Genomic DNA, 15,103 nt, shown 5'->3' with positions numbered 1-15,103 from the left:
ACCCCCTCCACTCGGCCCTGCAGCTCTTCCATGATTTGATTCTGTTTCTGCAGCTTTTCTTCGAATGCATTCCATCGCTGTCGGGATTCTGCGATGAAATTGACGAGTGTCGATTCCAATCTGGCAATCATCTCTACAAGGCCTGTTTTTACATCAGCTGCAGCCAGAGGAGAGGAGGGTGGGGGAGGGGTCTTTGTTTTCTGAGAGCTGCGGGGTCCCTTTGATTTACTCATTATCCACTCAGTATTAGACTATTTAAATATAATATTCAGCAGCTAATTAAGATTAAAGAAATTTTTTGGGTGGTTTGGCAAGTGTGGTGGGGACAGGAAACCCACTTTACCCAGGTTTTGGGAAGGGCTCTGTAGACTCAGACTTGCTGAGTCGCCGCCATCTTGGATCTCCCAAATTCCTTTTTTGATGAAGGGAGTACCATGGGTACTCTACACCTAATTATCAACCAAAGGAAGTTAGGGATTACTGCTGGAGCGATATGCACATATTGTTCAGAGCAATTTAATTAAAAGAATTAAATATAATTCTTTACATATGGGTAGCTCAGTGATGTGACAAATAAATTCTGGACTTAAAAACAGGACCATGCAGAGGGAACCGCTTTCCCATTGAGCTGTGAATGTGGTCTTAATGTCTAGTTGAAGCAGAGATCATGTCAACATTTAAATGATTGTTATTTAGTGGCCTAGTGAGTGTCAGCTTGAAAGTTAATGTCCCACAGGTTTGTCATGTCTGAACAGGATTTAAAATGCATGCATCAGGTGACTGAGCAAAACTTTAATTTTAAACAAAATAATGGGATGTGGAATTGCTGACTGGGTTACTATTTATTACCCATCCATAGTTCTTGCAGGTGGTGGTCAGCTGCTATCTTGGACTCCTCTGCAGGCCTGGGTTGGAGGGATATTCAGAGTGTTAGGATGGTAGTCCTAAGATTTTGACCCAGTGCCACTGAAGCTGTAGCTTGGAGGAGAACTTGCAGTTGGTGTGTACCTATGGATCTCCTGCCTTTGTTTCTAGATGGTAGGAGTCATGGGATTAAGAAGGTGCTGTTGAAGGATATGTGGGAAGTTAACTGCAGTGTTTCTTTATGGTTACAGTATACTGCTGCCATTGTGCATTACTTCGCAAGTCCTACTTAACAGTGCACTGGATTTGTCTTGCTTAGTTTGACAAGACATTCCTGGGCATGTTACACATTCTGTAAGTGCTTGGAGCCGTACTGGAGCTTTGATTAGTGGCGTGCCTGTTCAGTGTTCAAGCGTATTGCTAGTATGTTGTTAAATATCATAAGCTTTGCAGTATCCAGTGTTTTCAAAGCCAAGTGCAATAGGAGACAGTCTAAGAGTGGAGATAATATTCAGTGTTTCCCCATGACCCACACTTGCAAATTGTTGTTACCAACTTGAAATTTGCAGATGTTACCAAAGTTTGGTAACATAAAATTCCACAAGGAATAATTTACTAAAATAATGAAATACGTGGACACCCAGAAAAAGTGCACTTCTTTGCAATGATAACTTCAACGATATGGCTTCACAAGTAGAAGCCAAGGCAATATATGGTGCTATGAGATACCCTATGGTATTTGTTGCAGGAGAAACGTGAGGAAAAACATCTAGGTGTAAAAAGTGAGTCAAAGGGGACCCGTGAAATAAGTTACAGATGCCCGCTCAGCCAGTGATAGGCTAAGATAGACCGGTGCTTCTATATTGCTGGCTGTGCCTTTCTGCAAGATGCCGCTGATGAACAGACATTTACTCCGCTTTCATCCAATAAATGCTGCCACACCTGCTGAGTTTCTTTAGCAATTTCTTTTTGTTCCTGACTCTAAAATATTCGCCTGCCCGCCAAATCCAGAATATTCTTCCCAAATCAATGCAGGGAAGGGCTTCGGAAAATACGTGAACAGTGAGGAGGGTTACCTCGGGAGGCAACCTCCAAAGACGTTTGTAATAAAATTATCTTCAATCTGATAAGTTGCTTAAGCGACATAACAAATAAAAGAGCAAAAGTAACGATTTGGAACAAAATTAGTGTTGAGGATACATTGCCCGCCTACGGTTCTCACCGTGTGATACACTGTTAACAACTGAGCAGCGAGGTCGCCGCATCTACGATACCATAACTGCGCACCCGACCAATCACAGCGCTGTCTCCCAGTTGCGGCCAATGAGAACGAAGAGGAAACGGTTAACGCCCAACACTCAATGACGGACAGGACAATTGTCTAATCAAGAACAAAGGGCAGGAAGTGTCCCATCAAACCGCCTCGCGCTATGCCCCCGGGAGGGATGGTGATGGACAGGTGAATCGGCCAACCAGAGTGATGGGGAGGCGGGATATCGCTCATCACCTTATGGAACGTCACCGGATGTTCTGGTGGGCGAATGACAGTTTTCGCAGCCAATCGGAGTGGCGGATGGGCGGGCTGTGACGTCAGTCCTGGCCCGGTTGCCGTGGCGGGGGCCGCAGAGCGGGGAGTGTGGGGAGGGAGAGGCCAGTCGTTGGCGGGTAAGGCCGTGAGTTATGTCTCTGCGAGGAGCAGGTATCTGGGAAAGTCTGAGTGACTTTATCTTTGGTAAATTAATGGTTTGCGTCCTTCTTCAGCGGAACAATGAGTGTGGGTCAGAGAGGGGGTGGTGTGAGGAGGGGCCTGGGCACTCCGAGCTCCTGAACCACCACAACTCACCAATATAACCTCACTCCTGGTTATTGGTCATTTAAAACTTGAATCATGCCACCATCTGGACTCTGCCCAGAACTGGGGTGTGGGCAGCCCCAACCTGGGCTTGCTTCCTTTGAAGTGACAGGGGGAGACAAAAGGCTGGAGAGTAGGGTTTTAATGACCACACGAATTTGTGCCTTTGTCTTGTCTGAGGATCCAAAATACTCGCGGATTTCGTGATGTGTTGCGCACTCAGGCCGGGCGTGATTCACGAAATGGTGCACGGTGTTCAAATTCTGGACATTTTGTAGTTAAGAGACAAAAAGGAAGCCCTGCAGATGCTGGAGTCCAGGGTAGACCGGCAGGAGGCTGGAACATCAAAGCAAACCAGGCAGCATCAGGAGGTGGAGAAATCGACCTTTCGAGTGTAACCCTCTTTTCACTAGAAACGTTGGCTTCTCCGCCTCCTGGCTTGCTGTGTTCTTCCAGCCTTCTGCTTGTCTTTAGAGATCTTAGCTACCTTTGTCAAAATTACCTAAGCTTTTCCTGAAATGACTTATTGTGAATGACTATTGCAAACTCTTGGCAAAAATGCAGCTGTACCTTTTTTTTTGTTGTTGTTGTTACTACTACTGATTGTTTTGTTTACTGATTAATTTTTAACTTTTAAAATTTATTAATACTTGTGAAGATACTACTTAATGGATAAGATTGTTCTCATGAACTTTGCCTGTATGTTATATTGTATGGTGTACATCCTCTTGTGACTGGATATTATGTTTACTGTTATCGAAGTCAGTCAATTCATCGTTTGAAACATTGTGGTAGGGTTTGCTACTACTGGACTGCACTGTCCCCAGACTAATAAGAGAAAATCACACGGGGTTTTTGCTGTTTATCTGGTGACTTTTCCTGGAGAGTGCACAGAAGTGGACATTATTCAAGGATATAATATGAATCACCTCTCATCACTGCTATTATTGAAAAATCTGTTTAAACAATTAGCTCCCAAATAGTGAATTGCTGATGCACCTGAAACTGGAATTGCACCTGGGTTGAAATTTGCAGGCACAACTAATTGATTTCATCTGCGAGTACTGCAAAAATACTTTTATGTGATTGCAATGTGGGGAAGATAATGGGGTATACCAATTGCAATAGTTTGCCAATGTTAAGGGCTTATGCTCGAAACGTCGAATTCTCTATTCCTGAGATGCTGCCTGGCCTGCTGTGCTTTGACCAGCAACACATTTGCAGCTGTGATCTCCAGCATCTGCAGACCTCATTTTTTACTCTTTCAACTGAATATGTTCAGATTCTGTACTGCAAGCAACTCATTTCAAGGAGGACCATGATCAGATGGGGTAAGGAGTAGCAAATGAAGTTTAATCTAGGTAAATGTGAGGTGCTACATTTTTGTCGGACAAATCAGGGTAGAACTTACTTACTTAATAGGAGGATCCTGAGGAGTATTGTTGAAAAGAGACCTTCGAGTGCAGGTTCACAATTCCTTGAACGTGGTGTCACAGGATAGTGAAGGCGTTTGGTACACTTGCCTTTATTGGGTGGTGCATTGACTAAAGTAGTTGGAGGGTCACATATGACCACAATATTGTGGTCATACAGGGCATTGGTTAGGCCACATTTAGAATATATCCTTCAATTCTGATCTTCTTGCATTAGGAAAGATGTTAAACTTGAAAAGGTTCAGAAAAGATTTTCAAGGATTTACCAGGGGTTGGAGTGTTTGAGCTATGAGGAAAGACTGAAAAGACTGGGGCATTTTTCACTGGAGCATTAGAAGCTGAGCGGTGACCTCATAGAAGTTTATAAAATCATAAGAGAAATGGATAGGGTAAATAGCTAAGGTCTTTACTCTGGGGGGGGGGGGGGGGGGGGGAGTCCAAAGCTAAAAGTATAGATTTAGGGTGTGAGGGGAAAGATTTAAAAAAGGATCTAAGGGGTGACTTTTGAACGCCGGCTGGTGCATGTACGGAATGAATTGCAAGAGGAAGTGGTGGAGGCTGGTACAATTAACAACATTTTAAAGGCATCTGATGGTACATGATTAGGAAGGGTTTCAAGGGATGTGGGCTAAGTGCCAGCAAATGGGACTGAAGGGTCTGTTTCTGTGCTGTATATCTCTGTGCCTCTGACTCTAAATGCTACCAAACAACATTTGAGACAAAATCACATGAACTGATGCTAAGACAGATTAGGACAAAAGGTGGTGGCAGACTTCTACCATATGAGATACTGATTTGTGTGATATGTGATGGTGAACTATGCTAACCTTGCCTGGTGGGGCTCTGGAGATTGTACTGTCTGCCACATTTTCGACAGATAAATTCAATGGATTGGCCAAACCAGTATAGATGTCATTAATTTAGCAGCTGAGTTGAAGCTGAAGAGTTGGCTACCCTGTCCTTTCAAGAAATGTCAAGGATGCTTTTGAGACAGTGAATGTGGAAATTGTTCAGTCTTTTCTCTGGGCTAATGAGAAAGTGTATAAGGTATGAGCAGGTAGGGTAAGAGTCAAGTCTTGGGTTATGTCAGACAAAAGCTCAGCTAGCATGATTTGGATCAGATAAGAAGTTGCAGTAAACAATGAGGTGCTGGAGGCAAGGTATCTCTTCGCTTGTTATTAGCTGATAACATTTTATTCACACTGTCTGACACTCTTGATCACCTGCAGAGACCTATTATTTGGACTGTCAACACTCTTCACCACACCAATTGTATGATCTTTTGATTAATCTGCCTATAAATTCTGTGCCTGTGTGCTTCTCTCTCACTCACCTGACGGAGGGACAATGCTTTAAAAGCTTATGATTTCAAATAAACACATTGGACTATAACCTGTGTCATCTGACTGGTGACCTTGGACAGAACAATGGAACCTTCTGTGATGAGTGTTGACTTCAGCACCAAGTGTCAGATTGCTGATGGTGAAGCTGCCAATACCTCATATTGGTCAGTGCTGATAGATTACAAAATGGCAACATTGTGGACCAAGACTTTTGCCTTTGTGATGCTAATGGATGAACCTGAATACTTTTCAGATGTGAGAATTTGTCCACGTATTCCTCAGTATGCAGCATCATCGATGTGGAGCTTGAAGAGATTATGAAATGCAGTTAATTAGGTAAGTTGTTTAGGTTAAATGAAAAAGGAATGTTAGTTTTTGAGGGTGCGTGGTGTTCATTTATGGCTTGACTTGTGACTGTGATGTGGTAATGTGTGATCTTGCTTTGGAATGTTTGAACATTCTCTGCAAAGGAGTTATCAAAGGAAAAAATAATTCCTGGACTGAGGTTGGAATGTAATATGATAATGTGGTGTCAGTATTGTGAATTATGGGAAATGTGTAATGAATATATTTGCTGTAGATGGCTCAGGTATGAATGTCACTGTGTGGTGTTGAAGATTAGGTTGCTGGTAAACATGAATGCAGAGCGATAGACTGAGTGAGAACAGCTGTAAGACATCACTCTAATTTAGAGGTAGGTAATAACATTGGCACTAGAAAATTCTTTAGTTCATAAAGATTCTAACTATTGTAGATTGTTTCTGTACGTTTTGAGCAAATAACACACAGATTTTAAACTCTGTCCGAAGAGTTTGTGATTGAGAGTATATAACAATTCTGTTGTGTTAATGGGGCATTAGTGAAAATTGTAATTCTCCCTAACTCTTGAGTGTGGGCATATTTGGGTGCCAGTTAGTACAGAGTGACTGAAATGTCTTAATGTTACAGTTTGAAGTAAATTACAGTTCCTTGCAACTTGAGAGCAGTAGAAGAGTAGATTTTCTGATTACATCATATTGTGAGTTTCCCTGACTATTGTAAGCATTCAAATTGCAGTAACAACAGTCAATACTTGAATCACTCAGTGTGTAACAACGAGATGTGGTGGAAAGACTTTGCTTCAGAATGTGAGAAAACAGCAGTTAGGCCTATGAAGCCCATTCCTCTCATAGCATGTAGCTGCATTTAGAATAGCCCTAATGTTTTGCTTTCATTGCATCATGTGTCAATGTACTTCTGTTGTTGTTTATTTCACTGTAATTTCAATGTGTCCCCAGTTTTCTGAATTACATCATAATTCATACTTTAATCCAGTTGCCTGTGAATTTACATCTGATAAGCCTGCTCTGCTGAATTCCTGTTATAGCTGTACTCTTTACCAAATGTGTTGCTGCTCAGATCAAACCCAAGGAACTGCTCTCATTTGCAATTTTTCAGAAAACAAATTTATTCAGAATTTAAATCTAATTTTCAAGTTTCATCATGAAGACCATTTCCAGAAGTTAGACAATTCGTATAGTTGTAGATAAAGGACACCATTCCAGAGTGCTGCCTATTTCTGGGCACCACACTTCAATAAGGATGATGATTGAAAAGGGTATGGAAAAGATTTAAGATCGTGGTTCCAGGTATGAAGAGACTTCAATATGTGTTGAAGTTGATGCTCCTCTTATTGGAGGGATGATTAGATCGAAGTGTTGAAAACTTCCAGGGCAATACACAGCTGATAGGGAATAACTGTTCTCATTGATTACTCGTATCAAGATTGAGAGGCAACATGAGGAAAACCTTTTTCTCTCCACAGTAAGCAGTTAATTTGTAGAATTCACTGCCCGAAAGTGCAGTGGAAGCAGGATTAATCATAGCTTTCAAAACAGAATTGAATAAAAACCTGAAGAAATAACATTTGCAGGGCTGTGGGTAAAAGGTTTGAGATTTAGATTGGTTCAGTTGGGAACCAGATTGGATATGATGGGCCAAATAGTCACCACCTATGCTGTAACTAATATGATTTTGTTTTACAGCTTTTAATGTGGTACAGGGTGTTAAGGTACCCAACAGCATAATTAGAAAATGGTTGATATTGTATCATGTAAAGCACTTAAGAGGTGATCAGCTTAGTCAAAAATGTAAATGGGAATATTCTAGATTTTGGGTCTTGGATGTCTAAATATGTGAATGCCAAAGATATGTCAAAGAAAAACAGGGATGCACACGAGAGTCTGCTATTAATGTAGAGAGGGTTGTAGGGCTAGAGGAGGTTACAGATGTGAGGGGGTGAAGTCATTGGACACCATTCTAAATTTGAGTAATTGCTAACCTGGGAGATAACTTAGGACAAGAAGCATTTCTAGAATGTTCTGGGCCTTATGGCTTTTTCTGTACACTGGACCTTGATAAGAACATAAATATAAACATCAGTATGGGGAAAATTCTCAATTCCATTATCATGGACTTTATACCGGTGCATTTAGAAAGCAGTGTCAGCGTGGATTTATGATAGGGGAATCATGCTTGACAAATCTGTTGGAATTCTATGAAGATGTAACTTGTAGAGTAGACAAGGGGGAGCTAGTCGATATGGTATATTTTGGGCTTTCAGAAAGCGTTTAACAATAGTCCGCATAAGAGATTATTGTGCAAGATTAAAGCACATGGGATTGGGGCAAGTGTATTGAAATGGATAGAAAACTTTGTTTCGTTGAGAGGAAACAAAGAGTAGGAATTAATGGGTCCTTTTCAAACTGGCAGGCAGTAACTTGTGGGGTGCCACAGGGATCGGTGCTAGCACCTGAGCTATTCACAATATATAGTAGTGATTTTGGGTGAGGGACCAAAATGTTTGCAGATGATACAAAATAGGATGGGAGGGTGAACTCTGAGGATGCAGAGATGCTTCAGCATGATATGGACAGGTTGGGTGAGTAGGTAAATCAATGGCATATGGAGCATAATTTAGATAAATGTAAGGTTATTCACTTTGGAAGCAAAAACAACAAGGCAGATTACTAGCTGGATGGCTGTACATTGGGAGAGGGGAGTGTGCAGCAGGCCCTGGGTGTCCTTGTGCACCATTGCTGAAGGTAAGCATGCAGGTGCAGCAGGCGGTAGAGAAGGCAGTTGGTATGTTGGCCTTCATTATGAGAGGTTTCAAGTACAGGAGCAGTGATGTGTTCTCCTTTTCTGAAGAAGGGTGCTCTTGCTCTCAAGGGAATACAGTGAAGGTTTATCAGGCTGATTCCGGAGATGGTGGGCCTGACTTATGAGAAGACATTGACTGACTAGATTAGGATTGTTTTGCTGGAATTCAGACAAGTGATTGGGGGAGCACATAGACACTTTATAAAACTCCTAACAGGATCAGACAGGATAGATCCAGGAAGGACATTCCCAGTGGTGAGTGCATCCAGAACCAGGGGTCACATTCTGGAGATTCAGGGTGGGCCATTTAGGATGGAGATGAGGAAACATTTCTTCACCCAAAGAGGAGTGCGTCTGTGGAATTCACTACCAAAACATTGAATGTATTCAAGAGGTGGCTAGTTACATCACTTGGGGCAAATGAGATCAAATGTTATGGGGGAGAAAGCAGGATTAGGCTATTGAATTGGACAATCAGCCATAATCGTGATGAGTGGTGGAGCAGATTTGAAGGGCCAAATGACGACCATCTGTTCCCACCTTCTAGGTTTCGATAAACCTGCATAATTAAGGATAAAGCCCCTCCTGGTATACTGCGTTCACTTCTGGGCACCGCGCCATAAGAAGTATTGTTTTACCTTGAAAGACACAGAGCACAGATTCATCAGAATGTTATCAGAGGTCCAATGGTAAAATTTTGGGGGAAGATTACACAGATCAGGTTCATGTCTTGAGATTAAGCAGGTTAAGATGCGTTTTAACTGAGCTTTTTGGGTTTTGAAATCATTACAGGGTAGATAAAAACTATTTCTACAGTTATAGAAGTCTCATACTCGGAAATGTTCCCTCAAAATCAGAACAAGCTAATTATGAGGGTAGTTAGAAAATACTACTACATGTAGAGTAGTCAGGATTTGGAACTTTTTTTGTACAGAAAGCAATAGATTATCAATCAATTGTAAATTGTGATTAATGAATTATTGTTGGATAAAGGTAAAAAGGAATATGCAACTAATGTGGGTAAGTTTTCAGATGCAAGCCTGCCATGATTTAATTCAATGACGAGACAGTTATCAAGGGGCTGGATGACCTAATCTTCCGATGGATCTATTCTACAAGTTTTACAGTGATATACTCCTGGCATGCGATCGTTTAATTGTATGGCACTACAATAGCTTTAAGAGGTTATTTTATCCTTTTTGTTTTCTTTGAAAGACTTTAAGGCAGAGGTGATGAGCTCTCTTTGGAAAGCCAATTAAGTAAACAGCTTGTGAGACCTTGGGGATTTTGTTTAAAGTTGGACCAGTAAAAGCGACTTGAAGGGGTGTGGTTAAGCTCTCTCAACCAGAATTTTTAGTTTCTTAGTAACAATATAGGAAAAAAAAACTATATTGGAACAGTTGCTGTTTAGTAGCTCGTTATTCTGTTCAGTTTTCCAATGTAGAGTTACAGCTAAACCAATTTTTCTTTGGGTTGTATTTTAACTAGGTTGTTTTACTTCAAATCTGGTAATTTGACCAATCAAATTGCATCTGGAACGCAGCACCCACTTCGCTTTAAAACAAGAAAACTTGAGGGTCTAGTCTCTCTCAATACCTTTTTAAGGGAGTCTGGTCTAGACCATAACAACTGTATGATGTTTATTTGTGCTGTGCAGGAGTGACATTGTACACTGTTCTCTTGACCTCTTTGCGTTTTGTATTTGTAAGATTGTTCATTAATCTCATCCTAAGCTGGAGTAATAGAAATACAGTATATCAATGCCTATAAATCAGAACTATATCTGTAGTATCTTATTTTCAACAGGGACCAGATGCTATGACTTTAACTCCAGTCGTATGCTTGGGAAGTACTGTATATTGTTTCAGTTGAATGCTTTCACACTAACTGTAAACCAGCTGAGGCCACCATGAAGATCCCACCTTCTCAATCTCATGCCTCACCTGCAGTGTGGTGACCATAATGTTGAAATCACCATCAGTTGTCTCTTTGTAATGAGAGAGCAGTGTATAATCCTGAGATTATGGCAACTTTACTTTTACCGTACCCATATGCTGTGCAAACCCTTTTACTGACTTTTCTTAAAACTAGATGATTCTTCATCAAAACAATACAATTTTAACTGCTACTTATGATGTAAATGATTTTAAATACTTACATTTATAAAATGGCTGGAAGATTGACAGTGAAAGCTTGAGATAAGACTCTGCATTTTCATTTTACGTCATAGTGAAAGTGTGTTAAAGATAAAGAAAGCATTCTGTTTAAGTGGAGCCACTTGCTCTGGACATGACCATATGTTGTGGAAGTGATTAGAGGACAAGTAGCAGAACACAATCATGCTTGTCCTAGTTTCTCTCTGTTCAGGATGTGAAAATAAAAGCAGTTATTGGAAATCTGAAATAAAAACAGAACTTAAGAGTCATATTGGACTCAAAACATTAACTGTTTGTCTCATTCATTCCTGTTTTTTGTTTAGAAACATGAACATTGCTGTGAAAAGTTAGTTAATGTCCTCCTTTCAGACTTGAATTTCAGTGGAAGTGCTTCAAGCTAACATTGGCTTCTCAGATGAATGATTAATTCCTAAAATGTTAGTGTTTTGTGTGTGAGAAATGTAATTTTTAAAATTCCTAATAAATAAAAATTAGGCTGTTTGAATGTTTCTTTAAATATTCAGTTTAAATAACGGTATGTCCTATGTTCTAGACCTGCTGTTGAAATTGACAATTTTCCTGAATTCCAGCATCTCCAATTAATACTTGAAGTAGATAATGACATTGGATCTGACCTGCACGATGGCAGTTTTCAAGCAAGATAATGTGGAGAAGTACTATGAGATGGGAGAAGAGTTGGGGAGGTGAGTTAACAGGCTGTCTGATTTATGAGTACTTTGTTATTTTTACAAACTTAAAATCTGTGGTTTGATTTCTTCCTGAAGTATTGTATTCCTTTTTTAGTACTCAAGTCAGAATATTATTGCGTACAATTCTGGTGTCCTTCTTCCTATTGGAAAGATGTTGTGAAACTTGAAAAGGTTCAGAAATGATTTACAAGGATGTTGCCAGGGTTGGAGAATCTGAGCTACAGGGAGGGGCTGAACAGGCTGGGGCTGTTTTCCCTGGAGCGTCGGAGGCTGAGGGATGACCTTATAGAGGTTTACAAAATCATGAGGGGCATGGATAGGATAAATAGACAAAGTCTTTTCCATGGGGTCGGGGAGTCCAGAACTAAAGGGCATAGGTTTAGAGTAAGAGGGGAAAGATATAAAGGAGACCTAAGGTGCAACTTTTTCACGCAGAGGGTAGTAAGTGTATGGAATGAACTGCTCGAGGATGTGGGGAGGCTGGTGCAATTGCAACATTTAAGAGGCATTTGGATGGGCATATGAATAGGAAGGGTTTGAAGGGATATGGTCCGGGTCCTGGCAGATGGAACTAGATTGGGTTGGGGTATCTGGTCGGCATGGACGGTTTGGACCGAAGGGTCTGTTTCCATGCTGTACATCTCTGACTCTTAAGTTCAGAAAAGTCATGTGCTGAACAAAATTAGAAGAAATTGTGTGCAATTCGTGAAATCAGAAACAACACATCTAGGATTCATTTCAGCTGATATTCCTGTTCTTCCTGTCAGAATTGTATATCAGCCTCTATGTAATGAGTGTGGATGTGTAATCCCAAAAATACTTCAGTTGTACTCAACTGAAGCTAAAAATAACACTAAATGGTTCCTAAGTAGGATATTTAAGCATAACTAAGTTTGGTGAATGGTCATTGGCATTTGACTGGTGTTCTCCTGCTTTGATTTGCTTGTCTTTTTGTATTTTATTGACTAAATGTGTCACTGAAATGTTTAGGACATGAGTTATGACTTGTCATTATTTGTATACTAATTTTTTGACTCTACCAAAAAGTGTCAGCTCGGTGATAGCTTTAATCTGAGTAAGAGAAAGTCTGTTCAAATCCTCTTCCATGAAATGTGAGCATATGATCTGGATTGTCAATCCAGATGATATTGGGAGTGCTGCTTTTCAGATAAAGCTTTAAGGCTGGTCCACATCTGTCAGATGGAATCAAAAGAGCGATAACAGGGGAGGCAGTAGCCTCGTGGCATTACCACTGGACTGTTAATCCAGAAACCCAGATAATGTTTTGGAGACCCAGGTTCCAATCCCACTATGGCAGATGGTGGAATTTGAATTCAATAAATATCTGGAAATATGAGTCTAATGGTGACCATGAACTCATTGTTGATTGTTGGAAAAATCCCATCTAGTCCTTTTAGGAAAGGAAACTGCCATCCTTACCTGGTCTGGTCTACATGTGATTCCAGAACCGCAGCAATGTGGTTGCTCTTAACTGCCCTCTGGACAATTAGTGATGAGCAATAAATGTTGGCCTAGCCAGTGGCTCCCTCATCCTGTGAATTTTTTAAAAAGTATTTGTAGAGCAGGTGAGCAGTTTTCCTTCACCCAACATCAGTAGAGCAGCGAGTTTTAAAAAGATTTTTAGCTCAGGTTGAGGTTCTGGATGTAGGTTTGCTCACTGAGCTGGAACGTTTGTTTCCAGACTTTTTGTCTCCATACCAGGAAACATCTTTAGTGAGCCTGTGGTATAGCTCACTTTCTATTATATGTTTGAGTTTCTTTGGGCTGGTGATGTCATTTCCTATTCTTCCAAGTGTCCTTAGAGGTTTATAAAATGATGAGGGGTAAATAGAGAAGGTATTTTCCCTGGGGTGGGAAGTCCAGAATGAGCTGGTGTAGACTTAGGTGAGAGAGAAAGATTTGCAATGAACCTAAGTGGTACCTTTTTCACACAGAGGGTGTTGCGTGTATGGAATGATCTTCCAGAGGAAGTGGTGGCGGCTGGTACAATTACAGCATTTAAAAGGCATCTGGATGGGTTCATGAATAGATGGGGTTTAGAGGGATATGGGCCAAGTGCTGGCAAATGGGACTAGATTAGGTTAGAATATCTGGTCAGCATGCACGAGTTGGACAGAAGGGTCTGTTTCTATGCAGTACATTTCTCTGACTCTGACTCTGTATTGGATTCTAGATACTAACTGTTTTTCTTCCACATATGCTGCATTGACATGACTACATAATCCCAGCTGACAAATCAATATTGTACTGAGGAAGTGCTGTCTTTCAGATGAGAAGTTCTGTTGGAAAACTTTTTCTTCAAGTGTGCACTTTTGAAGTTTCAGTTTGTATTTCACAAATGTGGGAATCTACTTGTCCTGTGCTCGCTCTCTCGCTGTCACTCTCGCACTATTTCACCCCCCACTTATGCAGTATTGCTATGGTTCATTTTGGTTGGTATTGCTCTATTCATCTGACTACATAACACTTGTCTGATGAGAGGTATTACCTTCCCGCTCATTAGGACAGTATGCCCCAGATATTGGGAATAAATATCTGGAGTGTAGATAGCAACCAGATTACTGCATATCCTAATACATCAGTTGTGAATTAGCAATAAGTTAAAGATTAGTGTTCAAGGATCTTTTAAGAAGGCTGTGACTTTAAGTAGAATCCCTGAGTTTTATCTAAGAAATTTACATCAATTCAATTCTGGTATTTAGCCTTTAAGCACAACCAGAACCGAATCACCAACATCTGGCTTACTCTTATGCAGACCAGATAATTGAAGGGTTTGAATCATTCTTAGTCAGTGACTCATTATTGTCCTATAGACAGAATGGCAGACCAGTGTCTTTATAAGGATAAGTATGTCATGTAGCACTATTTGTTATAATTAGCTCATCACTTCAGTATTTGCATTGCAGACCAATATCTCAAATCTTTTGTATGAGATGAATATTTTCTGAAAGATTGTAACATTTTTGAACCACAAAACAATACTGCAGATTTTTTAACTTCAGGTTGCCCTGCTCCTCTAATTCAAACCTGTCCATTAAATCCATTGTTTTGTAGCATAGCCTGTTAATGTGTCAACAGAGGTTGCTGTATACCTTCTCACTTTTTTTTCTCACTTTCAAAGAATTGAAAGTTTGATTTTAAGCCTTGTGTCCCTCTTATTTACTTTTTAGCTACATAGTCTCGTTTTGTGTTCTGTCAAGTAACTGCAGAGTCTGTGACAGACTTTTAATTTTGATTTTTTTCTTGACTTTTTTTTTTAAAAGTCCTTGGGACTTGTAGATCAAGTGAGCTGCTGTAAATAAAAGATATCCGATTTCTTCCTCTAAAGAACAGTAGCTAGTAAAATATTTTATTTTATTCTCCACTTCCCATTACTCTTGAGTAATAAGTGTACTGCCAAGTCAGAAGGATTGATATCATTTGGAGTATTGGGTAACACCATGAAGAATGGAGCTGGTTCAAATGATGGCCAATTATGGTTCCTATCAAACTCAGATCACCGATCTCATTGACCTGGTGGCACAACTGCCTCACAGCACCAGAGACTCTGGTTCGATTCCAGTCTCGGGTGCCTGCCTGTGTG

General features: G+C 40.5%; 1 protein-coding gene across 4 annotated transcripts in view; it reads left to right on the top strand.

Annotated features, from left to right (window-relative positions):
- The first annotated feature begins 2,451 nt into the window (after positions 1–2,451).
- Positions 2,452–15,103, top strand: part of dapk3 (death-associated protein kinase 3) — a 38,093-nt gene continuing 25,441 nt past the window's right edge. Inside the window, exons 1-3 of one of the 4 annotated variants that reach the window (XM_060846270.1) lie at positions 2,452–2,529; positions 5,746–5,828; positions 11,380–11,493. In XM_060846270.1, the coding sequence (XP_060702253.1) occupies positions 11,408–11,493 (86 nt within the window). In that variant the 5' untranslated portion in view covers positions 2,452–2,529; positions 5,746–5,828; positions 11,380–11,407. Of the gene's footprint in view, positions 2,597–5,745; positions 5,829–11,379; positions 11,494–15,103 lie in introns of all 4 variants that reach the window. The other 3 variants (XM_060846269.1, XM_060846271.1, XM_060846272.1) reach the window with 3 other exon arrangements.

Source organism: Hemiscyllium ocellatum, chromosome 28 (assembly GCF_020745735.1).
Source record: "Hemiscyllium ocellatum isolate sHemOce1 chromosome 28, sHemOce1.pat.X.cur, whole genome shotgun sequence".
Classification (NCBI taxonomy): Eukaryota; Metazoa; Chordata; class Chondrichthyes; order Orectolobiformes; family Hemiscylliidae; genus Hemiscyllium; species Hemiscyllium ocellatum.
Note: the sequence above shows the minus strand (reverse complement) of the source record. Positions and strands in the feature narration are given on the sequence as shown.